We start from the raw sequence: 26,700 nt of genomic DNA on the forward strand, positions 1-26,700 counted from the left end.
CTTTGAGGGTCACTGGGAGTCCCCCAGGCCAGGAGTTTCTGGGCACAGAGTGTTAGGTGACTTCTGATTCGCCTGTAATTGGGCAGGACTGCGGGCCTCCACAAGGGGCTCCATGTCTCTAGTCCGGCTGGACGGGTTCGGGGGTCCACGGAGCCCTGAGCAGGATGTCACTGGGTGTGTGGAAGGGTCGAAAACCGGTGGACTCGGGTCACTCCTGGGGGAGTGAGCTGGCGCTTTGGGACCGCGCAAAGATCTGGGAAGGAGAACCCTGGCCAAGATGGAGTCCTGAAGTGCCCAGGTGTGGGGTGGCCGCCCAGGAGGCACTGGCCTTACAGCATCTCTGCCCTGGAGCTGGGAGCTCCTTCAGCGCTTCCGAGCCCGGGGGCGTGGCCTCGGGCAAGGGCGTGTTTCGCTTAATAACGTAGGGGCGTGGCCTCTGGCAAGGGCGTGTTTAGCTTGATAAAGTGGGGGCGTGGCCTGCCACGGGGCGGGGAGACGCGGAAGCTGGTGGTAGCCCGAGCAGAAAATCTGGGCTAGGCCCAGCCGGCGGTTCCATCATCTCAGTCCCTGTCCCCACCGAGCAACCCGTAGGCCATGGACGCAGCAGAGCCGGGTAGGCGGTCCGGGGTACGGGATCAGGAGGGGCACCAGCCATACCCGCTTCCTAAACTGAGGGCCTATGGTTGTCCCTCTCTGTCCTAGAGCAGGGGAAGGAGTTCCTGAATGGGGAGGACGCCGGGGATCCTCCATTGTGGGCACCGTCCCCCCCCCAAGCCGAGAGGAGCCCGGGACACCAGTCCCTGACCCCCTCCCCCTTGGAGTCTTCACCCCGGATGCCTGGTTGAAGGGGCCCAGGAAGGGGAAGTGGCTGCTTCTGCTTTTGATATTTGTGATGGGGGCAGGGTGCAACAACCGCGGATGGAGAGGGGAGAGGGCGACCGCGCAGCAGGATCCGCACCTGCTGCTCCGCAGCCCAGGGAGGAGCAACGCTGATGGGGCCCCCAGAAGAAGGGCGGGAGAAGCTGTTGCAGAAATGTAGCAAGTTTCCGCTTGTTTCGGGGGCTGTCGTTTGTGTCTCTCTGTGCATGTTGAGTGTCAGTCATCAGTCTTCATGGCCCGATGGTTCGGTCTGCCAGTGTTTCTGCCACAGCTCTCTGCCTGTCTGTCCCATGTGTATTTCCATCTGTCTGGCCTGAGTTCCATGTGGCTCCATTGCCAGGCTGGCTCTCGCCCCTGGGGACAGTGTGACTGCATCTGGGGCATCTGTTTTGTCTCTTTGCCTCTGAGCCCGTGTGTTTGTGGCTGTCTCTGCTCTCTGTGTTGGGCTGTGCCTGAGTCCATCTGCCTGGCAAAGTCAGCCCCACCCACCCAAGCTCACCCTCCCTCCATTCCAACTCAGACACCCACCCCATCCCACACTCCCTACAGAACCAGAACTTTCTGTCTTGCTCCTCTTTCTTTCTCTCTCCCCACCTCCAAACAGCCACCGGAGGTGCTGTGGACTGAAGGAGGCTTCGTGTACCCATACATGACCCCCGCTTTCAGGGCTTCCCCCGGCTCCTGAGAGCAGGAAGAGGTACAGTGACATCTTTCGGAGCCTGGACAACCTTGAAATTTCGCTGGGGAACGCGTGAGTCTCAGACTGGGTCGCCCCCAAATCCTGCCAAAATCTCCAAAACACCCAAAATTCACCCCCCCAAAATCCACTGGAAATCCCTATAGTGGTCCTAGAACCCCCACATATCCTCTGGTGACCCCTTAAAACATTTGACACCCCTATAATCCCACTCTCTGAATCCCAAAGTTATCTGTAACCTGTCAAACTCTGTCTCCTGTCTCATAAAAAAGCTCACCTGGTTGTCCCCCAAAACCCCATCCCTTAGACCTCCCAGATATAAGAGATGTCACTGAGGTGGTATCAGGACCATCTGCCAAAATTCCCTGGGACCCTCAGCACCCTGAGCGGGACAGCCTGGGTGGAGGGTGGTATCCTGATACCCTTACCTCCCAGGACCCTTGAGATGCTGGCTGGAGACCCTATACTTTCAGGAGACCCAGAGCCTGACAAGACCCCCAAGGCCACTGTGGTGAGAGGTGGAGCCAAGGGGGCAGGAAGGAGGGCCTCCAGGAGGAGGGGCTTTAAGGAGGGGTCCCCTGCCCTGTATGTTCCTGAATGCTGTCTCCCTCCCCCTCAGACCAGTGAAACCAGCCATTGGAGTGGCCCCTCCCCAGAGGGCCCTGCACCCCTTACAGGTAGGGGGGGTTTGAAGCCAGGAGGTGGGGCCAGAAAGTTCTTCCCTTAAGTCAGTGGTTCTCAACCTGTGGGTCGCGACCCCTTTGCAAGTCGAACGACCCTTTCACAGGGGTCGCCTAAGACCATCGGAAAACACATATATAATTACATATTGTTTTTGTGATTAATCACTATGCTTTAATTATGTTCAATGTGTAACAATGAAAATACATCCTGCAGATCAGATATTTACATTACGATTCATAACAGTAGCAAGATTACAGTTATGAAATAGCAATGAAAATAATTTATGGTTGGGGGTCACCTCAACATGAGGAACTGTTTTAAAGGGTCGCAGCATTAGGAAGGTTGAGAACCACTGCCTTAAGTCATCACCGACTGCCTGTCCTGTGCACCTGGGACACTGCAGTGCACAGAGCGGATGTGAGCCCCTGCCCTCAGGGAGCCCCAGTCTGGGTGGAGAATCCGCATAAAATTGCAAGTCATTGTAAAGGGTATTTTGGGGAGTCATAGGGTGTAGAATAAAGGTCACTGGTCAGGTCTAGAGGCTCCAGTGAGGTTAGGGTTTCAAGGGAGTTTAGGATTCAGAGGTCAGAGGTCCACCTGTCTGCCCCAGGGGAGGAACTGGACTTGCGGCTCATTCGGACCAAGGGTGGTGTGGACGCAGCCCTGGAGTATGCCAAGACCTGGAGCCGCTATGCGAAGGAGCTGCTAGCCTGGACCGAGAAGAGAGCCAGCCTTGGTGAGGGTCCTTCCACCGGTCCCAGGCTCCAGGCAGCTCCCCCTCCCTGCCCAGCTCAGACCCTTGCTGTCTCCCCCCAGAGGTAGATTTTACCAAAAGCATTATGAAGATCGCCGAGGCTGGCAAGGTGTCAATCCACCAGCAGGTAACCATGACCAGCCCCCCACGCCCCAGAGCCCAAACCCTTTGGAAAGAACCACAGCCCAACCCCACCCCTAGATCCTCAGCATCTTCCACCCCCACCCCAGAGCCACATGCCCCTGCAGTACATCTACGCCCTGTTTCTGGAGCACGACCTCAGCCTGGGAGCCCTGGCCATGGAGACAGTGGCCCAGCAGAAAAGAGACTACTACCAGGTGAGGGAGCCATGCTGCCCACGACCATTCCCTTCACTCCACTCAGCGTCAGTGCTCTTTTGCTGATGAGGAAGCTAAGGCCCATGCGTGCTGAGGAACTTGACCAAGGTTACCCAGCAGAGATTCAAGCCAGGCTTCCTGTGCGATTGCAAAACTGCATTTGTTTGTTGGTGGGGCGCAAGGTGAGGTGCTGAGTGTGCCCAGGAAGAGTCTCCTGGCATCTCTGGATCCAGGCAGAAAGGATGAAGTGACCACTAAGACTTCTTGTTGGGACACGGAGTGGGGGTGACGGTGTCACCGGGGGGTGGCTGGTCAGGGTCATCCTGGGGGCAGGACCCCGCAGGAGTGGGACCTAGGCAGAGGTACATTCCGGGTCTGAGGCAGGGACTGGCTCTCGTGGAGATGGAGTGAGTCCTGGTGCCCTGGGTGAGAAGACCCTCTGGGAGACTGCAGACCCTGAAAAGGACCCAGAGGGTGGCAGGCACCCGGCCTCAGGGAACGGAAGGACCGGTGGCCCTGAGGCAGCATCCCCGTCCCCCATCATTGCCAGCCCCTGGCCGCCAAACGGACTGAGATTGAGAAGTGGCGGAAGGAGTTCAAGGAGCAGTGGCTGAAAGAGCAGAAGCGGATGGTGAGGCCCGGGAGGGTGAGGATGAGCTAGGGGAGGGGAGGACGGGGCACTGACTGGGCTCCTGCCCTTCCCCCAGAACGAAGCAGTGCAGGCACTGCGGAGAGCCCAGCTCCATTACCTGCATCGCAGCGAGGACCTGCAGGTGCGCGCCCAGGCCTCCTCGGAGGACCCAGCCCCCCAGGCCTCGCCGGGACACAGCAAACAGCAAGAGCGGCGGCGGCGCTCCCGAGAGGAGGCGCAGGCCAAGGTGGTGACCCTGCCCCTCGGCCCCCTGGTGCTTCGGTGCTCCCCACCCCATGCTGTCTCCCACCTGTACCCGGGCCTTGCTTTCTCCAGGTGCAGGAGGCAGAGGCGTTGTACCAGGCCTGCGTCCGTGAGGCCAACGCGAGGCAGCAGGACTTAGAGGCCACCAAACAGCGAATCGTGTCACACATACGCAAGCTGGTGCTGCAGGGGGACGAAGTGATGAGGCGGGTGAGACCCTACCCCAAGCCGAGCGCCCCTCCCTCCTGGCATCTCTGGATCCGGGCAGAAAGGATGAAGTGACCACTAAGTCTTCTTGGGACACGGAGTGGGGGTGACGGTGTCACCGGGGGGTGGCTGGTCAGATCCTAAACTGCCTCCAGGGTACCAGGACCCACTCCGTCTCCATGATGGCCAGTCCCTGCCTCACACCCTCGATGTACCTCTGCCTAGGTCCCACTCCTGTGGGGTCCTGCTCCCAGGATGACCCTGACCGGCCACCCGCCCCGGTGACACCCTCATCCCTAGGCTGCCTTCCACTGTCTGACTCCACGCCCCCTCTCATGTGTGGTCTCCGTGGTCTCCACCCGGCAGGTGACCCTGGGACTGTTCCGGCTTCGAGGGGCGCAAGCAGAGCGTGGTCCCCGCGCCTTTACCGCCCTGGCCGAATGCTGCGCGCCCTTCGAGCCTGGCCAGCGCTACCAGGAGTTCGTGCGGACACTGCAGCCAGAGGCCCCGCCACCCCCACCACCTGCCTTCTCTTTCCAGGAGTTTGTTCCTACCCCGCACAGGTGGGCCCCTAGGAGCAGAGTCAGGAAGGAGCCCCAGACATGGGGCGGGCTGTTGGCGTCTTGGGCTGAGAACTTGGGGTCAAAGAACTCAAAGCCTCAGCACTTGGATTTAGTACCCAAGGCTCTCATCCGGGAAGCGGGGGTTGCCCCAGTCCTGGGAGGGTCGGGACTTTAAGATCGATGCACTGGCCACATGCTCTACACCTCAGGGCTTGCAGACCCAAGTACTTGGAGTTGGATGCACGATGCGGAGCCTGGGTGCTATCGCCTTGGCCAGTGTCCTGGTTCTCAGAGCCCTCAAACCTGTCCTCTCAGCTCCCCTCTAGACACAAAGAAAAAGCTCTCCGGCCCCCCGCCTCCTCGGTTGGATGAGAGTGCAGCTGAGCCAGGCCCTGGGGAGGACACAGGCGCCGGCTGGCAGGGTGAGTGCAGTGAGGGCTGGGAGGAGTGGTGCTGGGGAGGGTCGTCCTCACTGACCTCTTCCCTCCTAGGGACTCCGGGCCCCACTCCAGGCAGCGACGTGGACAGCGTGGGCGGTAGCAGCGAGTCTCGATCCCTGGACTCTCCCACTTCCAGCCCAGGTGGGGCCAGGACCTGGCCCTGACCCACTCCTAACTCTGACCCTCCTCCAGCCCTGGCCAGGCTCTGACCTTTAATCTTTAACCTACCCTTCGACCTTTAACCTACCCATACTCCTGACCTATTTCTTCAGCCTCTGACCTATCTGACCCCCCACGTACACACCTTCAGCCCTTTCCCCAAGGATATCTGGGGGTGGTTCTGAAAGGCCTGAAAACTAGGAAAGTCTGCTTAGCTTTGGAACTTCCCCATGACCCCTATGACCCCAGCCTCTGGGACCCTCTGACCCCAGGCCCTGGTTCGAGGCGGCTGGTGAAGGTCTCATCCACAGGCACTGAGTCTTCAGATGACTTTGAGGAGCGAGACCCTGGTAAGGCTGGAAGCAGGTGGGGCAGGACGGGGGCCGGGATGGACCAGGCCCCCCTCACCCTACTTTCCCACAGACCTGGGAGACGGGCTTGAGAACGGGTCCGGCAGCCCCTTCAGGAAGTGGACGCTCTCCAACGCAGCCCAGACTCACCGGCTGCGGCGACTGAGGGGCCCAGCCAAGTGCCGCGAGTGTGAGGCCTTCATGGTCAGCGGGACCGAATGTGAGGAGGTGTGGCCCGGGCCGGTGACCCAGCGCTCTCTGCTGACCCCCCATGACCTCCCTGACCTTTTCAGGAAACCGTCCTTTATTTATGCAAAACGCCTTCTAAGTTAATGTTTATTTGCCACCAATGGATTTGCTCCCCCCCCCCCCCCCACAGTGCTTTCTGACCTGCCACAAGCGCTGCCTTGAGACTCTGCTGATCCTCTGTGGGCACAGGCGGCTCCCAGCCCGGACACCCCTCTTCGGGGTCAACTTCCTGCAGCTGCCCAGGGACTTCCCGGAGGAGGTGCCCTTTGTCGTCACCAAGTGCACGGCTGAGATAGAACAGCGCGCTCTGGCTGTGCAGGTGCTACCTTGACCCTTGACCTTTGACCATCCCCAGCAGTGGCCTGGCCCTCTCCATGGCTGGATTACTACCCAGGTGTTTATTTCCCACCCTACCCTACAGGGCATTTATCGGGTCAGCGGGTCCCGAATCCGTGTAGAACGGCTGTGTCAGGCTTTCGAGAATGGCCGAGCGTTGGTGGACCTGTCTGGGAACTCACCTCATGATGTCTCAACTGTGCTCAAGCGATTCCTCCAGGAGGTGGGTGCTCAGGGGACAGGGCAGGGCCAGCTGGGCAGGCTGAGGCTAAGGACCCTCTGCAGCCTACCCACACCCATGTTCCCTCTGCCATTCCACCCCCAGCTCACTGACCCCGTGGTCCCCTCCCACTTCTACGATGCCTTCATCTCTCTGGCTAAAACCCTGCATGCAAACCCCGGGCACGACTCTGAGACCCCAAGTCCCAGTCCTGAGGTTATTCGCTTGCTGAAGGCCCTCCTGGTGCAGCTGCCTGACTCTAACTACAACACCCTGCGGCATCTGGTGGCTCATCTGTTCAGGTGTGCACTGTCCCTGACCTTGAAGTGGATCTGTGACAACTGGACATGTGACTACTGACCCCTGACACTGACCTCTGACCTTTGCATGTATTTTCTAAGCTCTGAGCCTTAATACATGACTTCTGACTTTCGGTGCCTACTCCTGCACCCCTTGGCTGGGCATAGAGCTGCTGGTCTCCAACTGTGACCAGGGCACTGACCGTGACTTGGGCAAGTCACCACTAGTCCGGCCTCCAGGTCCCACCTGATAAGTGACGACTGTGCACTCTGTGCCTTTCCTTCTCCTCACCCCAGGGTGGCTGCACAGTTTGAGGAAAACAAGATGTCTGCCAACAACTTGGGCATTGTGTTTGGACCCACGCTGCTGCGGCCACCGGACGATCCTGGGGCAGCTGCCACCGGCTCTGTTACCTGCCTCCTGGACTTCGGGCACCAGGCCCAGCTTGTCGAGTTCCTCATAGTGCACTATGAGCAGATCTTTGGGATGGACGAGCTCCCCCTGGCCACTGAGCTCCCACCTCAAGACCCCAGCCCAGGCCCTGGGCCCCTCACAACCAGCCTCCAGCCAGCACCCCCATACCTTGCCCCAGATCCCCTGCCCCCAACCTTACCCTCAGATTCAGACCCAGACCCTGAGCCCCACAGTGCCCTGGAGAAGCAGCCCGAGGTCATGCCCTCTGAGGTAGGAACCAGCTGGGCCCACAGACATGGGGAGGGTCCTTTCTCCATTTCATCTTCTCATTCGCTCTCTCTCCTCCTTTCCTTTCCCTTTAAAATGTTCTCTTTCACTCCTTCCTTATGTACCCTGTGCTCATTCTAGAAGGAGAAGTGAGGAGTGGAATTGGGGAGGGGAGGGAGCGTTAATAATGGAGTGACAATAGGATACAGCCCTGCAGAGGGTGATCATTCATCCCTTCAACAGAATACTTATTTAACACCTACTGTGTGCCAAGCAGTGCTTTTGGCATTACATATACATCAGTGAGCAGAATATCCAAAGACCCTGTTCTCTTGGTGCCTGCATTCTCATGGGAAAGCAACCAGCAATAAACAAGAAATATGATACAGAGTTAGTTATATAGGATGTTACATGGTGACAAGTACTATAGAGGAAAGAAAGAGTAGCATAAGGTAAGGGATATCAGGGACAGGAGGTGAGAGGTGATGGACAGTTTGTAGCAGTAAGTAGGATGGTGTGGGCAGGTCTCTTGGAGAAGGTGGATTTGAACAAAGACTGGGAGGTTGTGAAGGAGAAATAAGCCAGGGAAGGGCAGGGTAAGTGCGTTCCAGGCAAAGGGAATGGCCAATGCAAAGGCCCTGAGGTGGGAGCATGCCTGGTGTGTTGAAGGCACAGCTCCATGGTGTAATGAATGAAGGGAAGGCGAGGCCAAAGAGGTCACCTACTATACGTGAGCACTTTACAGGCTTCCTGTCATTCTCGCCACAGCCCCGAGCGGTAGATACTGTTAGGGAAAACCATTTACAGAGGAGACCCCTTGGGAGGTTTCCTGGTCCCTCGGGTTCTGCTACACCTGCCACTCCTGAGCGTGCAGACCTCCTCCACTGCAGTCCCTAGGGTTGCTGGTAAGCGGTAGGACTCTGAGAGCTGGAATGACTCAAACTGCTCAGGACGGTTCTGACTCATAGAAAGAACTCAGGCTGCTATTAGCATTCAGCTAAAGGCAGAATAGGGAGATTATACAGCTAACTGGGCATAAGATTGCAGAGAACAGAACAGGAAGGAGCGTCACCTCATCCTAGTGTGGAGATGAGTAAGTCACAGCCTGGTTGGCTTCTGCTGAAGCCGGGTGGCCCAGCCCTCAGAGCCCACAGTGGAGACCAGTAACATTGCTCTGCACAGCAGGACAGTTAAGGGCACCACATCTTCCCAGACACCAAAACTACAAAGGAACTTGCATGTCCAGGAACAAACTCTTGGTTCTCCAAGAGTCGCAGAGAACTGGGATTTTATTGTGGGGGTCTTGGTCTTGGGTTTCTCCCTACAGATTCTAACTCCACAGAGTGACCAGAGAGAGGAAGTGGCCCAAGACACCAAAGAGGAGAGAGGGGAAGGTGAGTGTGTTGGGAGTAAACCGGGAGTTCTGGGGGTACCCTGCCCGGGTAGCTCGGCAGAGAGATGACTCCCGGGAGGGATGTCCAGAGGCCGAGTGATGCTCAGCAGTGACCACCCCATTCCACAGTGTCCAGCCAAGGCCCCGAGGACTCACTCCTGGGGACACAGTCCCGTGGCTACTTCAGCCGCCAGCCAGTGAAGTATCACCGGGGGGGCGTGCGGCCTGTCACCCACCAGCTGTCCAGCCTGGCCCTGGTGGCTTACAAAATTGACGAGGAGACTCCTGTCACATCAGGGCCTCAAGGGAGCTTGCGGGGGAGGGGACCGGGCCCTGCTGCAGCCTCCCCTGAGGGCAATCCACCTCGCCGCACCCCACTGCCCAAGCACTTTGAGATTACCCAGGAGACAGCCCGGCTGCTCTCCAAGCTGCACAGAGAGGAGGTGCCCACGGCCACCTGCTGCCCGGACCTTCCGCCTGAGGAGGAGGAAGTCGAGCGTCTCTGACCGGCCCAGCCCTCTGACCAAGTGGCCCAGGACGGAGGACATAGACTCACTTCTCCCCAGGAGTTCAATATTGGGGGATCAGGAGAGTTCCTATAAGGAAAAACTACAGGCCTGGGGGAAGACCAACCCTTTTGGAGACAGTGTACCAGGATCCCCCCACGAGACACGGGTTACTGCCAAGCATCAGGGCCACTCAGGTTCAGAGGTCACTCAGGGTCAGTACTCAGGTCCAATACAGGTCACAGGATCCTTGGGGTCCGCCCTAGTCTCTGACCCCTTGGACAGGGGTACCGTTGGCTACTTTGGTCGTGGCCACTTCCCACCTCAGCCCACCTCCTTCGCTGACCCCAAGTGACCTGCTTCTGGAGTCGGGGGAGTGACAGCCAGATACATCCGGGCCGGCCAGTCGGTCGGTCGGTCGTGCCTGGGGTCTGACGGCCCCTGAATAAACTGTGTCCTTATGCCCGTCAGTGTCTTTCTTTGCCAGGTGAGGGCAGCAGCCTTTGGCCCCGTTTTACCACCAGGGAAACCAAGGCCGCCTTTCTTTGGGCACCGATAGGCGGTCAGGCTGGACGGGGCACCGAGCTGACTCATGCCACCCGGCCCTGCGGGAGCTCCCGGCCCGTCCTGCATAACCAAATATAACAAAGTGAAGATAACCCGGACAATGGAGCTGTGTGCTCTGGGCCGGGCTGCGGGAGCCCAGGGCCCGGGCAGGGGGCAGCGCCGCCGGGGCGGGGAGGCGCGGGGGCGGCACTTCGAGAAACCAGCGCGGCGGGACCGGACCGCCAGCCGAGGAGGTCGGCAGAGCGCGGGGGCCGCGGCGCGGGCATCTCCCGCCGGGAGCCCGCGGTGGGGCGGGGGTCCGGGCGGTGGGCCCGGGCGGATCAGGGCGGGGCCTGGAGCTCGGCGGCGGATTGGACGCGAGGGAGCGGGGCTGGGCCGGGCCGGGGTGCGGACCCTGGGACCCCCGGAGCCGAGCCCGGGCGGCGCGAGGTCACGGCGGGAGTTCTCCAGCCGCGGGTGACTCTGCCGCCCCGAGGCCCGAAACTGCGGGCGCGCGAGGTGTGCGGGGACGGGCGGGGGTCCCGCGCCGGAAGTGGAGAGGGGCCGCGAGGCGGGAGGAAATGGGGGACCGCGGTTCCGGGCGACCCTGTGCTCCGCGCGCGGCGGGGGCGGGGCGGGGCGCCCCCAGGGGCGGGGGCGGGGCGCCGGGGCTGGGCCGGGACCGGCTGGGACAGGACCGGGAGGGCGGCACCGCCTCCCGCGCCGTGTGCCGCCCGCGCTGAGCGCACTCACACTTGCGCTCCCTGCGTGCTCGCTGGGCCATGGGTGCCCGGCCCGGCCCTCCGTGCTGCGCGGCCGCCCGGTCTGCGGCGTGAAGGACCGCCCAGGTGAGGCCGGCGCGGACGGGGCGGGTGGGCCGGGCCCCCGGGAGGGTGTGGCGCCTGCCCGCGGGGCCCAGGTGCCGCCCTCCTCCCCTCGCCCTCCTCCCCTCGCCCTCCTCCCAGCCTGGGCGCTCGAAAGCCCCGCCGGCTGCGCCCTTCGCGGAGGCCACCGGAGCCCGCGTCCCCCGAGCGGCCTGACCCCGCCCGCACCGGCAGCGCTCTCGTCCGAAGCCCGTCGCCCAACTCCCGGGCTGTCCGCTCGGCCCCCGTCACCTCCAGGCCCAGCACCACCGCCTGCGGGGCCCCAGCCGAGGCCCCACCGCGCGCACATGCCCCTGAGCTCTGCTCTCTGCAGCGACCCCGACACTGAGCTTCCCTCCCTGCCTCCCTCCCTCCCCGCTCACACCCCTTTGTCCTGCCCTAACCCAGCCTCCCGACCAGAGCAGACTGGACCCAGACTGGTGGAACTAGGCAGATGGATTTTGTTTGTTCCTTTAGGTTACAAAACAGAACCAACTGGGGGGCGGGCGGGAGACAAACAAACAAACAAACCCAGCCAGTTGTTTGATTTGGGAGGTAACTTCTGTAAGAGTCTTTTTCTTTCTTTTTCTTTTTTCTGTTAACTCTCACCCGAGGATATTTTTTCAAGAGTGTAAGGGAGGGAGAGAGAGAGAGAAACATTGATGAGAGAGACAGTCAGTTGGCTGCCTCTGGCTCACACTCTGACCAGGGATCGAGCCTGCACCCTCCGTGCGGACCCTTGACCAGAATCAAACCCGGGACCCTTCAGTCCACAGGCCGACGCACTATCCAGTGAGCTAAGCCAGCTAAGGCTGTGAGAGTCTTACTTGTAAATGAGCAATAGCTGTCCCACCAGCACCCCACAACCCACAACCCACGGAGCGTGCTTTTCTAGGTCACTCTGGTCCCCCAAACACCACTTTGCCCTGAGGCCTTTGAGTTTGAGAGCTTTGGCCTTCTTGTCCTGATCCTGCCCTCTGTGCTGCTCCCTTCTGCGTCCTTCCCACACGTGCCGCCCGCACTGACCTTTTCCTCTGCCCCCAGGTGGTCACCATGGCCCAGTGCTACTACAACGAGACCATCGGCTTCTTCTACAACAACAGTGGCAAGGAGCTGAGCTCCCACTGGCGGCCGAAGGACGTGGTGGTGGTGGCCCTGGGCCTGACGGTCAGCGTGCTGGTGCTGCTGACCAACCTGCTGATCATCGCGGCCATCGCCTCGAACCGTCGCTTCCACCAGCCCATTTACTACCTGCTTGGCAACCTGGCCGCCGCTGACCTCTTTGCCGGCGTGGCCTACCTCTTCCTCATGTTTCACACGGGCCCGCGCACAGCCCGGCTCTCGCTCCAGGGCTGGTTCGTGCGGCAGGGTCTGCTGGACACCAGCCTGACGGCCTCGGTGGCCACGCTGCTGGCCATCGCCGTGGAGCGGCACCGCAGCGTGATGGCCGTGCAGCTGCACAGCCGCCTGCCCCGTGGCCGCGTCGTCCTGCTCATTGTGGGCGTGTGGGCGGCTGCGCTGGGCCTGGGGCTGCTGCCCGCCCACTCCTGGCACTGCCTCTGTGCCCTGGACAGATGCTCACGCATGGCCCCCCTGCTCAGCCGCTCCTACCTGGCGGTCTGGGCCCTGTCCAGCCTGCTCGTCTTCCTGCTCATGGTGGCTGTCTACACCCGCATATTCTTCTACGTTCGTCGGCGGGTGCAGCGCATGGCGGAGCATGTCAGCTGCCACCCCCGTTACCGTGAGACCACGCTCAGCCTGGTCAAGACTGTTGTCATCATCCTGGGTGAGTGGGACCCCACTTTCCCCCAACTCCTCCAAGACCTGATGGAGGAGTGTGATGGGAGGAGATGATTTGGGTGGGGAAGGTTCTCCAAGGAGGTGATATCTGAGCAGAGACCTAATTGCTAGAGAAGGGGAAAGAGTTCCTGGCAGAAGGACAGAGAACCCCAGGCAGCAATTCCAGAGAGGAGAGCAGGTCAGCACAGCCTCAGAGGGCAGAGATAGAAGTCAGATTTTGTTCTGAATTCCTTAAGGGGGTAACATGGTCACTGGCTGTTGCAATGTAAGATGGTCTGGGTCGGGGAGGCAGCAAGAGGCCTTCCCATTAGGATATGCCCACCCCCACCCCCACCCTCCCCCCCACACACACGCACAAACACACAAGAACAAGGGGTGACTCTTCCAATGGTCTCCTTCCCCCCACGGAGTAGCTGGCCTGTCCCACAGTGACGTCTTTTCCCCACAGAACAGATCTCCATGTAGAAATGCCCAGGGCTCTGGCCACAGTGCACCAATTCAGAAAGGTGTCCCTTCTGGCAGATAAGTCAGTGTAAAGAGACCCTTCTTAGCAATTCTGCCCCATCACCCTGCCAAGCCAGCAAGACAAGCCTCCCTTGCACTGCAAACCACAGCTGTTGTCCAAGCTCTGGACACCCCTCCAGGCCTGAGCTTGGAGCTGTGGGTCACCTTGGGCTCCATCCCGCAGGGGCGTTCGTGGTTTGTTGGACGCCGGGCCAGGTGGTGCTGCTCCTAGATGGCCTGGACTGCAAGTCCTGCAACGTCCTGGCTGTGGAGAAGTATTTCCTACTCTTGGCCGAGGCCAACTCCCTGGTCAACGCTGTGGTGTACTCCTGCCGCGATGCTGAGATGCGCCGCACCTTCCGCCGCCTCCTCTGCTGTCAGTGCCTCCGCCGCCGGTCCACCCAGGAGTCTGCCCACTACACATCCTCCACCTGCGCAGGCGCCAGCACTCGTATCATGCTTCCTGAGAATGGCCACCCCCTGATGGATTCCACCCTTTAGCCAACCTTGGACTTCAGCGGGAGGGAGCAAGTGCCCGCTCGCACCCCTGACCACTTGTGGATGTGCCCGGTTCAACCCAATTTGAAGGACAGAATTAAAGGCAGACCCTCGGTCTGGATGCCAGACCTCTGCAGACACACACAACTCTGCCTGCTCCGGGGCCTGGGCGTACGTGGTCATCTCCAGGTGCCCGGGACAGTGTCAGATGGGGTACCGGAACTGGCTCTTCAATCATCTCAGGTTTGGGGGTTTTAACAGACATGTTCCTGTTTCACTGCACATCCCTGGTAAACCCTGTGGACTGCTTCCTTGTCCGTGGTGGTGTGTGTTAAAGGTCGGAGAGATGAGGACTCTCAGGCCATGATACCCAAAGTCACAAGGACAGATCATGGATGCACCATGTGCTTGAGGCTGATTCTTCAGGGGCAGAGTTTGTGGCCCCGTGAAGTCTCCGGGCTTGCCTGTCCCCGTTAGACTTGAGGGTACCCACAAGGAGGACATATTAAGGAGTAAACTTTTATTTTTCCTCTGAGGTCTGCAAAGCACTTTCCGTCGTCAGCTCAGTCTGTCACTAGGTCCCAGAATTGTCCATCTCCGCAGCCCTGTTCTCATTCCCCTTCAGTCTCTGGCTGGCTGTTCCTCCATCGCGCTTGGAGACTTAGATCTGTTCCCTCTTGTCTGTCTTCTCCACTTGTTCCCTTGCCTCCATCTTGCCAACTGCCTGTCTTCATCCTCTGGAGCTGAGTAGTTCATGGACCGTGTGAGTCCTCTCTTTCCCGCCTGCCCTTTCGTCCCAGTCCAGGTTAACAGTCGTGCGTGTCCATCCCATTGCACACTGCACACCCACAGTCAGGGTAGGGGGATCCATGGAGCAGGGTGCCAGATTTGAGTGTTGCCATTTCTCAAGCTCCCCTGATGTCTGGCACACTGATAAGCACTTCCGGTGCATTATTTAACCATCACCTGCAGGTATTACACTTATTTTCAGGTGAGAACAGTGGCTTTGAGAGGTTGAGATCTGGCCCATGGTTCCACAGCTTTGAAAGGACACAGAGATGCATGCAGGGACTGGAGAGGCCCCTGGGGAAGGAGCTTCTGGTTCCCACAAAGTGTGAAATTGGTCACAAACTCAGCCTGGCTTTTCCCACCTCACCCCACAGCCCCCTGAAGGCTTCAGACACACCAGACTCCTGATGAGGAGCCCCATCTCAGGTGTTCATAGAAGCACCTGCTAGGCATAGTGTAGACCAGGGTCTGGATGCTCTGCTTCCACCTAAGGAGGAGCTGGGGTTATGTCCCTACTTCAGGTTCACACACAGAATAACAGCCGATTCTGAAAGCAGGCCTCCCATCAGAGGCCCAGTTCTTTTTTTTAAGTTTTTTTTAAAAAATATGTATTTATTGATTTCAGAGAGGAAGGGAGAAGGAGAGAGAGAGAGAGAAACATCCATGATGAGAGAGAATCATTGATCAGCTGCCTCCTGCACGCCCCCCACTGGGGGTCAAGCCTGCAACCCAGGCATGTGCCCTTGGTCGGAATCGAACCTGGGACCCTTCAGTCCGCAGACCGACGCTCTGTCGCCTGAGCCAAGCCGGCTAGGGCTGAGGCCCAGTTCTTAAGCTACTAATGTACGCATTGCCAAGGAACCAAAAACATCTAGGTCCGCAGTTCTCAACCTGTGGGTCCCGACCCCTTTGGCGGTTGAACGACCCTTTCACAGGGGTCGCCTAAGACCATACTGCATATCAGATATTTACATGACGATTCATAACAGTAGCAACATGACAGTTACGAAGTAGCAACGAAAATAATTTTATGGTTGGGTCACAACATGAGGAACTGTATTTAAAGGGCCAGAAGGTTGAGAACCACTGATCTAGGTCCTTTTACATTACATGGGGCTGGGCTTCCCTTTGGGGAAACTCCAAGCCCTAAGGCAGCTTTGTGAGGAGGCAAGAATGAACTGGGGTGCTGGGTACTTCTCCAGGGTCCAAAGTGGGCAGCATGGCGCCTGGGGCCTGGGGCCTGCAACTCCAGAGGTGATGACCCAGGATGGCAGCTTCCAGCAGGTGCCTGGGCACCCGCCCAGGAAAGATGCTGTCTTCGCCTCCATGGAGCTCTGGGCCTGTTGGGTAGATGTGTCATTTTGGGGGCCGAGGCAGCCGACCAATTCCTAGGACCTCGAAAGACAGCTCTGTGCTTCACCGGCTGAGCATCCTCCAGGTTCTAACTCACAGTCCTTGACTCTCCTTTGGGATTTCGTCCCACCAGTGTGCCCTCTCTTGCAGGTCTCTATTCTCTACCGGGTGACTTCAAGTTTTTGTCCCTGCTGGTCTCTGAAGCTTTCAAACACCCATCCCCTCACCCCATTCTCTAACGGACACCAAAGTTGCCCACTATTTTCAGGCCGCCTGTGCAAGAACTGTGCTAGCAGCTGACCTTCCTCAGCGGGGCTTTCGCTCTCCATGGCGCCCACGGCCTAGTACTTCCTGTTATTGGGGCCAAATGTCAACTCATCAGGAAGCTTTTGAGGTTGTTATTACGCTGGCCCACATCACTCATTTCCATTCCCTGCTGTCTCTTTGGGGGAGGGGGACCGAGGGGGTCCCTAATCCAATCACGCCAGGTGGTTACTGCATCTCCTCTCCAGCAGCGATGGGAGCCCTGCCCGGGAGGGCTGGCAGCCGGGCTGAGCCTGCATCTGGGGTCGGCCCTCAGAGCGAACAGGCTCCAGGCAGTCCACGAAGTTGCGTAAGTAATTCTTGTCCAGTCTGTTCCTCTTCTCTCGCTTGGGGAGCTGCTGTCTCGGGCGCACCGCAGGTTGGTCTCCTGGAAGTATCCTTCGTTACCCATGTGGTAGCGTTTTCTGGGCCTGGAATGCTGCAGAGCAAGGGGGTGAATAAACAGGAGAGTGGTCACGCTCAAGGCAGACCTTGTACGGTGAACAGAACCAACTTGTACAGCTGAGAAGCCCACTCAGCTCTCACCTCCCAGCACCGTCGGTGCCCCTCAGGGAAGGTGGATGGAGCCTTGAGGGCCGAGGGAAATTCTGAGCAGGAAGGGGTGCCTGGGGGGACGGCGGGCTGCTCGGAGATGTGGGGGACCCTGAGGACCACTGGAGCGGGCGGAGCGGGTCTAGAGGAGGACGGGGGGGGGGGGGGGTGACGCGCCTTTACAACCCCGCGCCCTTCCGGCCGTGGAGCGGGCTGTTGGGGTGCCCGTGGGCGGCGCGCGGCGGCTGGGAGGGTCGGGGCGCGGCTCACGCGAGTGCTCCAGGCTCGGCGCCTCCTCCCCGCGCCCTCCGGGCCGCCGCCAGGCCCCGCCGGCCCAGCTCGGAGACCCCTGCGGCCGATCACGGCCTCGCCGGGCGAGCGGAGCCTGGAGGGGGCGCGGGGGGTGCTGCGCGGCTCGGCTGGGGCCGGAGCCCCCGAAGTCCGGCCCAGGAAGGGGCGGGCCCCGCGGCGGGGTGTCTGGGGGACCGCACGGGGTGCGTGTCTGAGCGGGGAAGCAGGTGTGCGGGGGCTTGAGGAGGACGAAAAGGGGTTTATGGGGTTAAAATGTAACGGATTGAAAAGCTTATGGGGCTAACGGGGGCGGGGGGGGGGCGGTTAGGAGATCGTCCCGGGGCGAGAGGGATGGGCTTAAGGGGCGGCCTACGGTGAAGGGGGGTTAGGGAATTGTGAGGGGGAAGAGGCATGTTGGGGTGCGAGTAGATGGTTAGTGGGATTCATGAAGTGGGGGATTTGGAGTGCAGGTAATGGGGAGTTGTGGAGGATGGACTTGGGAATAAAGGGATGGGTCACTGAGCAGGTGTGGGAACCATCAGGAAAAAGGGCCACTCGGGGAGCTGGGTGGAAACAAAGGACCCCCCGCTTTTTTATTAATTTTTCAAATATTTATTAGCTACTGTGTGCAGAGATACTGGCTTCTGGCACAGTCCCAGTTCTCAAGCTCATGGTTTGAGAAAATAAGTGCAAAAAACTTAGTATAGCCCAGCCGGTGTGGCTCAGTGGTTGAGCGTGGACGCATTCACCAAGAGGTCACCTGTTCAAGTCCCAGCTGGGGCACATGCCCAGGTTGTGGGCTCCATTCCCAGTGGGGGGCGTGCAAGAGGCAGCCAATGACCAATGTTTCTCTCCCTCTCCCTTCCTCTCCCTCTAAAATCAATAAACACATTTAAGAAAAAAACAGTACAAATTGTGAGAGAAGCTGTAAGGAAAGGGGTGGCATGCTGTGGGAGGCCAGGTGGAGCGGGCACAGCACCTTCAGAGGCCCTGAGGTGGGAAACGGGGGCAGAAAGCGGAATCAGGGACTGAAAGCCCCCACTTGAGTTTGGAGAGAGGCTGGAACTGGTCGCACTAGGCCTGCACGTCTCAGATCGGGGTTTTGTTCCAGTTGTGAGGGGGAAATCACAGCAATTACAAGACCGCTGTCCCACCGCCCCACCCGCCAGCCAGCCAGGCTTGGTAAAGCCTCCTTCACAAGGCAGCCATTGTGCTTGGGTTCTGCCCGAATTGTTAGGAATGGGAAAGGACCGAAGTCCTTCGGGAGGATGAGGTCTTAAGTGAGAACCTGTCTGGGGGAGAAGGATGGGCCCCGGGGAGGGAACCAAGGTCTGGTGGTGCGGACCCAGTCAGTCCCTGGAGCTTCTCTGGAAGGGGGTTTACAAAGCCAGCTGGCAGCAGCCCTGGGCAGTTTCATAACCTCTCTCTGGGAAGTTAGGGGTGTTACCCACCACCGCTACCACCGCCACCGTGCTTATTCCACTTGTGGACGCATTGTGCGAGGTGCTAGAGAAACCAAGACAGCTAAGATATTCCCTGCCCTCTCGGAGCTCGCTGAAAAGCAGAGTGTGTGGGAGACTGATTTATAAATAGTTTTCATATCCGCGATATGCTGAGTAGACGTAATTCCTGGCGCAAAAGCCTGGGCTGGGAGAGGGTGCCTTTGTGTGATGCCGTATTTGCTAGACTAGTCTGAGAGCAGGGACCTGGTTGTACTTCCCTTTGTATTCCCAGGGCCTGGCACCCAGCATGCATAGCGTTTTGTGGCTCTTAGATTCTGGAAGGATGAGCAGGAGCTGGGGGGCCGGGGCGGGGGGGGGGGCTCTTCACGGGCAGGAACCACCGAGGCAGAGCTCGGCGTGTGTGTGGCGCTCCCCGAGCTCCTTTGCTTCTAGGTGGAGAGTGGTGTGAGGCGTGAGCTCTGCCCGCGAACTGTCACCCACGACAGCCCCAGGCTGCTGGCTTCTCTCTTGTAGCAGTCTTTCCAGGCTCCCCCAGTTAGGCTCCGGAATAAAATAAAATGTACCTGTCACCTCTTCTTGCTCTTCTTGAAGACAGCTCTTTCCCTCTTCAGGCTCAGGAAATGAATAGTGGGGTGTGACACATGCTTGACAACATGACTCTTAGATAACTGGCTCCTGGCTTCTTTCTGTGGCAGAAAGACACCTGGGGCTTCACCTGTGGTTCTCAACCTTCCTCACGCCGTGACCCTTTCATATAGTTCCTCATGCTGTGGGGACCCCCAGCCATAAAATCATTTTCGTTGCTACTTCATAACTGTAATTTTGCTACTGTGATGAATCGTCATGTAAATAAATACCTGATATGCAGGATGTATTTTCAGGGGTCGCGGCCCACAGGTTGAGAACCGCTGGTAGGCGAACTCAAGGCCCTAAAAGTCCCCCAAGTCCAGACAATAGTATTTAATCCTCAGGTGAGTCACGCACTCTGCTCTCGAGAAAACAGCTTGAGTGGGTCTTCCTCTCTAAGTCAGCTCCGCAGCCTGGCGGGTCGTGTCTCTCCTGGTCGGCTGACTGGGTATGTGGCCCTCTGCAAGCCTTCCTGACCCTGCCCTCTCAGGGTGCCCGCCGACCCCTTCATGGTCCCTGGAGTCAGTTTAGCTCAACTGGTTAGCAAGAAGGAATGTCCCATCTCAGCTGTGAGGCCCTCTCAACCTGTTTTGTCACCACCAACGTGTTTAAAAAAGGAAAGCAGAAAAACTGTGCTATTCCTGTCTTCCGGTCAAGATGGCGGCGTAGGTAAATGCAGCATCGGCGTCCTCCCACAACCACATCAAAATTACATCTAACCCACAAACAACCATCGTGCAGACCTGCCTGGAATCTGGCTGAGTGGACATCCTACAACTAGAGAATTAAAGAAGAAGCCAAACTGAGACTCGTAGGAAGGGCAGAGGTGAGGAACAGGCTGGTTCAATACCCACATGTGGCATTTTTTAAAAATATATTTTATTGATTTTTTACAGAGAGGAAGGGAGAGGGATAGAGAGTTAGAAACATCGATCAGCTGCCTCCTGCACACTCCCCACTGGGGATGTGCCTGCAACCAAGGTACATGCCCTTGACCGGAATCGAACCTGGGACCCTTGAGTCTGCAAGCCGACACTCTATCCACTGAGCCAAACCGGTTAGGGCAACATGTGGCATTTTTTTAATCGAGAGGGATATCTTGGCTACAGAGGTCTATGTGAGGAGCAAGGGTCCCAGCCCCACACCAGACCCCTCTGTCCAGGGTTCCTGTGGCAGGAAGAGAAGTCCCCATAACTTCAGGCTGTAAAAACCAGTGGGGATTATGGTTGAGTGACATGTAGGCTTCTGGAGTCCAAGGTGTTCCTCTTAAAGGGCCAGCACACAGAATTGTGCTTGAAAGGATCCGGGGACATACAGGAGGAACTAAATTGTCTGGCATCAAGGCAAGAACTGGGGGGCAGCTTTCTCCCAGACAAAAGTGCTGGCAAAGGTCCTTGTTCCTAGGCTGAGACCTCCTCTGCCAAAGAGCCAACTGGCAGGCGCCATATCCAAGTTTCCACCAACCTGACTCACACTGTTCACCTGACCCTGGTGATTCCCCGAGACCTCGCCCCACCCCACCTAATTTGCAGCCCCACCCAAGCTGTTTGCAGTGGTCTTTCCATATGAATAGCCTGTCCTGGCTTAGGCTTCAGTCTTTTCTAAAATCTTTCAAACAAGCAGCAGCTGACCTCAGCATGCCCTATAATAAGAGGCCTCAGGCTCGGTACTAGCAGCAGCTGCCTTGTTTCACAGCTTGGCCTCTCCGGGGCACCCCCAAGCAGCCATCTGCAGATCACCCTGTAGCTCATTCTAGCTAAATAGTCTTGGGACAGTGAACTGTGTGTTGTTCTTGCTTCTGACTACACAGATAATGGAAGGACATTGGGAACTTTGGGATGCACCATCTTAGTTTAGATTCAGCCCAAGTCAGCTGGAGACTTCCTGTGTGAGGGGTGATCAGTCTCCTTGAATGATCTTCTGACCTTCTTAGGCCATCCCCTGAGCTCTTCCTGGAAAAGGGATAGTTCCACATCTTCTGATTTGAACCTTTTACTGATCATGTTCTTATTCATTTCTTGTATGGGACCAGTAAAGCAGAAATGTTAATCTCATTTGCCAAGGATTGTCTGAATATTTTGCTCTTATATGCATAGACTTTTAAAAATTATTGATTGATTGATTTGAGAGAGAGAGCTGTTGTTCCACTTGTTTATGCACTCACTGGCTGGTTCTTATATGTGTCCTGATGGGAGACTGAACCTGCAACCTTGGCATATCAGGACAATGCTCCAACCAGCTGAGCTACCCAGCCTGGCCACCTTAGGTGTTTTTTTTTGTTTTGTTTTTTTATTTAATATATTTCTTTATTGATTTCAGAGAGGAAGGGAGGAGAGAGATAGAAACATCAATGATGAGAGAGAATCATTGATTGGCTGCCTCCTGCACACCCCACACTGGATGGAGCCCGCAACCCAGGCATGTGCCCTTGGTTGGAATCGAACCTGGGACCCTTCAGTCCACAGGCCAGTGCTCTATCCACTGAGCCAAGCCGGCTGGGGCTGGGCACCTTAGTTTTGTATAATAATAAATTTTACAACCTTTTACAGTTTACATAGTTACTTCATTTGCTTCTCTCCACTACCTTTACGAGGGGTATATGAGGGTTATCAGACTAGGAGTGAGAGCTCCTCTGTTAGGATTGTCAAACTCCAAAGTCCTTCCCTCCTCTCAGGGTCCTTGGCCAATGTTTGAGTCATGGGCCCTTTTTCGTTTGTCAGTCGTCATCTGAAATTATTTTTCCATTGATTTTTAGAGAGAGTAGAAGGAAGGGGGAGAGACAGAAAGAGAGAGAGAAACATCGATGTGAGAGGAGACACATCCGTTGGTTGCCTCCCCCATGCACCCCGACGAGGGCCAGGGCCTGCAATCGAGGTATGTGCCCTTGCCTGGAATCGAACCCACAACCTTTCTGTCAACGGGCTGACACTCTATCCACTGAGCCAAACCAGCTAGGACAAGTCATGGACCCTTTGAAAATGTGTAGCAAGCTCTGGGCCCTTGCCCGTTCCCTCAGCAGCCTGCCAGTTTACAACACGCTCCGGGGGCCTCGAGCCTCAGGTGCCCTGGAGCCTGGACTGCTTTTTGTCTATTAGTGAGATTCCTAAGGAGTCAGTATGAAAACTCTAAAGTTAGGAATGGCTGAGGGTGAGTTTTGGAAACCAGATCAAAAAGGAAGCAGAGCCTAGCTGGTTTAGCTCAGTGTTTAGAGTGTCGGCCTGCGGACTAAAGGATCCCAGGTTCGATTCCGGTCACAGGCATGTACCTTGGTTACAGGCTCCATCCCCGGCCCCAGTCGGGGCAGGTGTGGGAGGCAACCAATCGATGTCTCTCTCACATCGATGTTTCTGTCTCTCTCCCTCCCTTCCACGCTCTCTCTCTAAAAAATAAAAATAATTAAAAAAAATAATTAAAAAAGGAAGCAGAATGGTCAGCAGCGTCATTTTGAAGACCCAAGCTCCATACGCTGCCCTGGCAGAAGCAGCTGAAGAGGACTGACCCTCCCGCAAGTTGTTCTGCATGTTAGAAGGACAGGGGTGGGGGGTAGGGGTGGGGAGGGGTGGTGTTGCTGGGTTGGTAGATTTGGCTGGAGTGGTTACTTCTTTTTTTTTTTTTTAATATATTTTATTGATTTTTTACAGAGAGGAAGGGAGAGGGATAGAGAGTTAGAAACATCCATCAGCTGCCTCCTGCACACCTCCTACTGGGGATGTGCCCGCAACCAAGGTACATGCCCTTGACCGGAATCGAACCTGGGACCTTTCAGTCCACAGGCGGACGTTCTATCCACTGAGCCAAGCCGGTTAGGGCTGGAGTGGTTACTTCTTGACCCTTTGCTTGCAGGTGCACACAGATACACTAGAGCAGCGGTTCTCAACCTTCTGGCCCTTTAAATACAGTTCCTCATGGTGTGACCCAACCATAACATTATTTTCGTTGCTACTTCATAACTGTCATGTTGCTACTGTTATGAATCGTAATGTAAATATCTGATATGCAGGATGGTCTTAGGCGACCCCTGTGAAAGGGTCATTCGACTGCCAAAGGGGTCGCGACCCACAGGTTGAGAACCGCTGCACTAGAGAGTTACACTGTTTAAGGTGGTAGCCACTCACCATGTGTCTTTTTAAATGAAAATGAATCAAAATGAAATATATTAAACATTCAGTTCCCCAGTTGCATAGTTGCATTTCAGGTGCTCAATAGCCTTGTGTGGCTAGGGGCTGCCATATTACCTCAGATGGAGAATGTTTCCGTCATCGCAGAAAAGGCTCCTGGACAGTGGCATTCGAGAACAGCGCTGCTCCGCATGCAGCACGTCTGTGGAATCTCCCTGCAGCACAAGTTGTGCTATGGTAGGTCTTTGGGGGCAAGAGTCCACATTTCTAACAAGCTCCCAAGGGTACCACCGTTGCTGATCCCAGACCACACTTGGAGGTCAGGCTCTCAAGAGTGGAGATGAGCCCTGACCGGTTTGGCTCAGTGGATAGAGCGTCAGCCTGCAGACTCAAGGGTCCCAGGTTCGATTCCAGTCAAGGGCATGTACCTTGGTGCAGGCACATACCCAGTGGGGAGTGTGCAGGAGGCAGCTGGTCGATGTTTCTAACTCTCTATCCCTCTCCCTTCCTCTCTGTAAAACATCAATAAGATATATTTAGAAAAAAAAGAGTGGAGATAATAAAGTCCCATTTATTTCAGTTTTCATAAATCGGTTTACCTGGTAGTTGGTTAATCTGACAAATGGGAAATTATTCTTGAGCCTGAGTTTGATTTGTAGACACCGTGGATTTTAAATTGATCGCCAGGGTTACGTAGTGGCGTTCTTTTGCCTACTTATTCAGAAAGTAGTTTTGTGGGGTTTTTCTCTAAATGAAACACTTGGCCTGGGGCCTGGGGCCCCATTGTTTACATTTTTCAGTCTAAGAAAATCAGGTTTGAAAGGTTCCAGGTTGTGCCAACTCAAATTTGTGTTCATTTGTGGAACTTGAGTATAACAGAAAATGACCATTGTGGGAGGGTATTAAGGATTTGGGGGCAAAAATATCTTTACATATAGTGAATAAAAGCATGATAGAGAATAGTCCCTGTCTTACATGTTTTAGGAGTAATATGGCATATGAGGTGGTGTGCCTGAAACTAAAAATATTCTATTTAGAAATTGGCTTTTAGACAATGTAATAGGTATTACAATTATGGCCTTCAGAGCATTTCTTAGGAAGAAAACTCGCTGAAGTGTTTTGGGTTTTTACACATACTTCTTAAGTGTCTTCTACCAGTAGAAATTTGCAGGACTTTTTTTTTTTTTTTTTTTCCAAATTATATGAGAAAGTTTACTTAGAAAGTTACAGGGGAAGAAGAAGTGAGCCAGCTGAGCTGGGCTGCGTAGGCTCAGGAAATAAGTTACAGAAGCTAAAGAAGGACCCTTGGAGCTTAGGAGAGAGAAAGGCAAAGGTAAGGGGCCTGGGAGGGAGAGGAGGGGGAGGGGAAGGCGCCCGTGTGCCCAGAGAGGGAGGCGCTGGGTTCTTCCTCGTAAAGGTTTTAAAGACGGGGCGGGGCGTTTAGGTGAGGCCTAGGGGAGGATAGAAATAGAATATGAGTCAGCTTTATGCTGATGTGCCAAAATGACATTTATTCTTCCTACTTCATCCGAATGACTTTCTTCTTTTTTTTTTTTTTTCTTTTTTTTAATTGATTTTTTTACAGAGAGGACGGGAGAGGGATAGAGAGTTAGAAACATCGATCAGCTGCCTCCTGCACACCCTCTACTGGGGATGTGCCTGGAACCAAGGTACATGCCCTTGACCAGAATCGAACCTGGGACCCTCAGTCCGCAGGCCGATGCTCTATCCATTGAGCCAAACCGGTTCGGGCTGCAAGACTTTCTTGATTTGTCCAGTGTTTCTGCAGATTGACTTTGCTAATAACATCAATTAAATTCTAACAATTATTAAAGGGAGATGATGTAATGTTTACTATCCTTACAACTTACCCCAAAGGCAAGGCATACACTGTCCACCTAGCGATGTGCCCCTGCTCTCGATACTTCTGGAATAGTACATTAGGGCCTATAGACCTCCAGAAGTATGCACATTAATGCATGTCAGCCTCTGCTTTCAGCACGTCCATTCGAAGAATTCACGGGGTCAGAGGAGGAATGTCTGGTGTGGAATTCCCCAAAGCCAGATAGCATTAGCATGGGAGAAGTAGACTTTCAGTGTGGAAATTTTCAGTTTCATCATTCTTAAAGAGCTGCCTTAGGTGCTAGTCAACTTAGGGCCCGAAGTCTCTGTTCCTGGCCCGCTGACAGGTGTCAGCTGGACTCTTAGGTTCACATGCTTATCTTGGCTTGGCCAAGCGCCAAAGGAGTCTTGATGTCCTAGAGGACTTGGAGTTTACTTTTTGTGGTTTTAAAACAACTTCCTGAAACTATCTACAACCTAGGGTCACCGTAAAATCCTTTTTGACATGACTTCATAGGATGCTTCAGAAAAGTTTCCCAGACGAGCCGGTACCACGCATTCATTTCAGTGGCAGTTTCTGGGTGCCTCAGTCTGAACACAGACCTCCCCAAATCCTAGGCAGTGAGCGGCTTCTCAGCGAGCCTCTTCCTGAGGAAGTGGTCCTGCGTGAGAACTTGCCTGAGGTCAGCAGTTGGAGGGTGGCTGGGTGGAGATTTGGCTTTCTTCTCTTGAACGCTGCTACTGCCCTGCAGCCTCCTTTCTTCTCGGGCAGCGCACTAGAGTATGGCATCACTTCCTGCTTCCAGGACTAGGTCGCACTGGTGGCCTGAGTCTCCAGAGGAGCAGAGAGAGGGTGATGAGGAATTAACTAGGGCAAGAAAGGCCACCTGTCAGCAAGACGAGAGCCTGCGGAGCATGATGCGACCCTAGAATCCAGCTGAAGCCAGGCTGGAGCCCGGGAGCCTGCCCCAGGGAGGTGACCGTGATCTGGGTGTGAGCCTTTTTGCCCAGCAGAGAAAGGAGGCCCCGTGTTCGGGGCTGGGGACATGCACGCGTGCGGGGAGGGCCAGGGCGAGAAAGCACGCAGTCCGGTTCCCTCCGGCCTGAGCGGAGGGCATGGCCTTCGAAGGGGGGCTCGCTCGGTGGGGTGACTGCCTTCGCTGCTGCTCAGCCAAGCATGGCCTTGAACTCCTTGCCAAGCAAGGAGTGAGCATGCAGTGTGTTGTGTTCCTTGTTCCTTCTCAAAGTGCTCTGACCTTCCTAAAGTATTTGTCTTGGATCAGAAGAAATAGTCGTCACATCTGTTTCTCTAACCACCGCTGGGAGAGTCTGTGCACTTTGTAAGGCCGCGAGAATGATTAGATTCGGGGCCATTTGCATAACTCGAGTTGATTTCCCCACCTCAACATCCTTACCCTTCGTCACATCTGTTTTGCTTTCGCTTGTAAGATAACCTATTATATGTCTGAGGACAGCACCCAGACACCTTTGGAGGCGTTC

At 56.2% G+C, this 26,700-nt stretch overlaps 2 protein-coding genes across 2 annotated transcripts; both read left to right on the forward strand.

Moving 5' to 3' along the window:
• The first annotated feature begins 489 nt into the window (after positions 1-489).
• On the forward strand, positions 490-10,117 carry GMIP (GEM interacting protein). The gene is made up of 21 exons (XM_081091555.1): positions 490-613; positions 903-1,630; positions 2,012-2,087; positions 2,196-2,253; positions 2,871-2,996; positions 3,077-3,141; positions 3,245-3,352; positions 3,903-3,983; positions 4,060-4,230; positions 4,320-4,457; positions 4,821-5,017; positions 5,333-5,439; positions 5,509-5,598; positions 5,889-5,966; positions 6,040-6,194; positions 6,346-6,534; positions 6,637-6,774; positions 6,877-7,073; positions 7,368-7,755; positions 9,080-9,146; positions 9,275-10,117. The coding sequence occupies exons 3-21, from the start codon at positions 2,022-2,024 to the stop codon at positions 9,649-9,651; spliced, it is 2,796 nt and encodes a 931-aa protein (XP_080947681.1). The 5' UTR covers positions 490-613; positions 903-1,630; positions 2,012-2,021; the 3' UTR covers positions 9,652-10,117.
• A 1,993-nt stretch (positions 10,118-12,110) lies between these two features.
• LPAR2 (lysophosphatidic acid receptor 2) lies at positions 12,111-14,409 on the forward strand. The gene is made up of 2 exons (XM_081091556.1): positions 12,111-12,846; positions 13,549-14,409. The coding sequence occupies exons 1-2, from the start codon at positions 12,114-12,116 to the stop codon at positions 13,863-13,865; spliced, it is 1,050 nt and encodes a 349-aa protein (XP_080947682.1). The 5' UTR covers positions 12,111-12,113; the 3' UTR covers positions 13,866-14,409.
• The last annotated feature ends 12,291 nt before the right edge of the window (positions 14,410-26,700 follow it).

Source organism: Myotis nattereri, assembly GCF_964212035.1.
Source record: "Myotis nattereri genome assembly, chromosome: 5".
Lineage (NCBI taxonomy): Eukaryota > Metazoa > Chordata > Mammalia > Chiroptera > Vespertilionidae > Myotis > Myotis nattereri.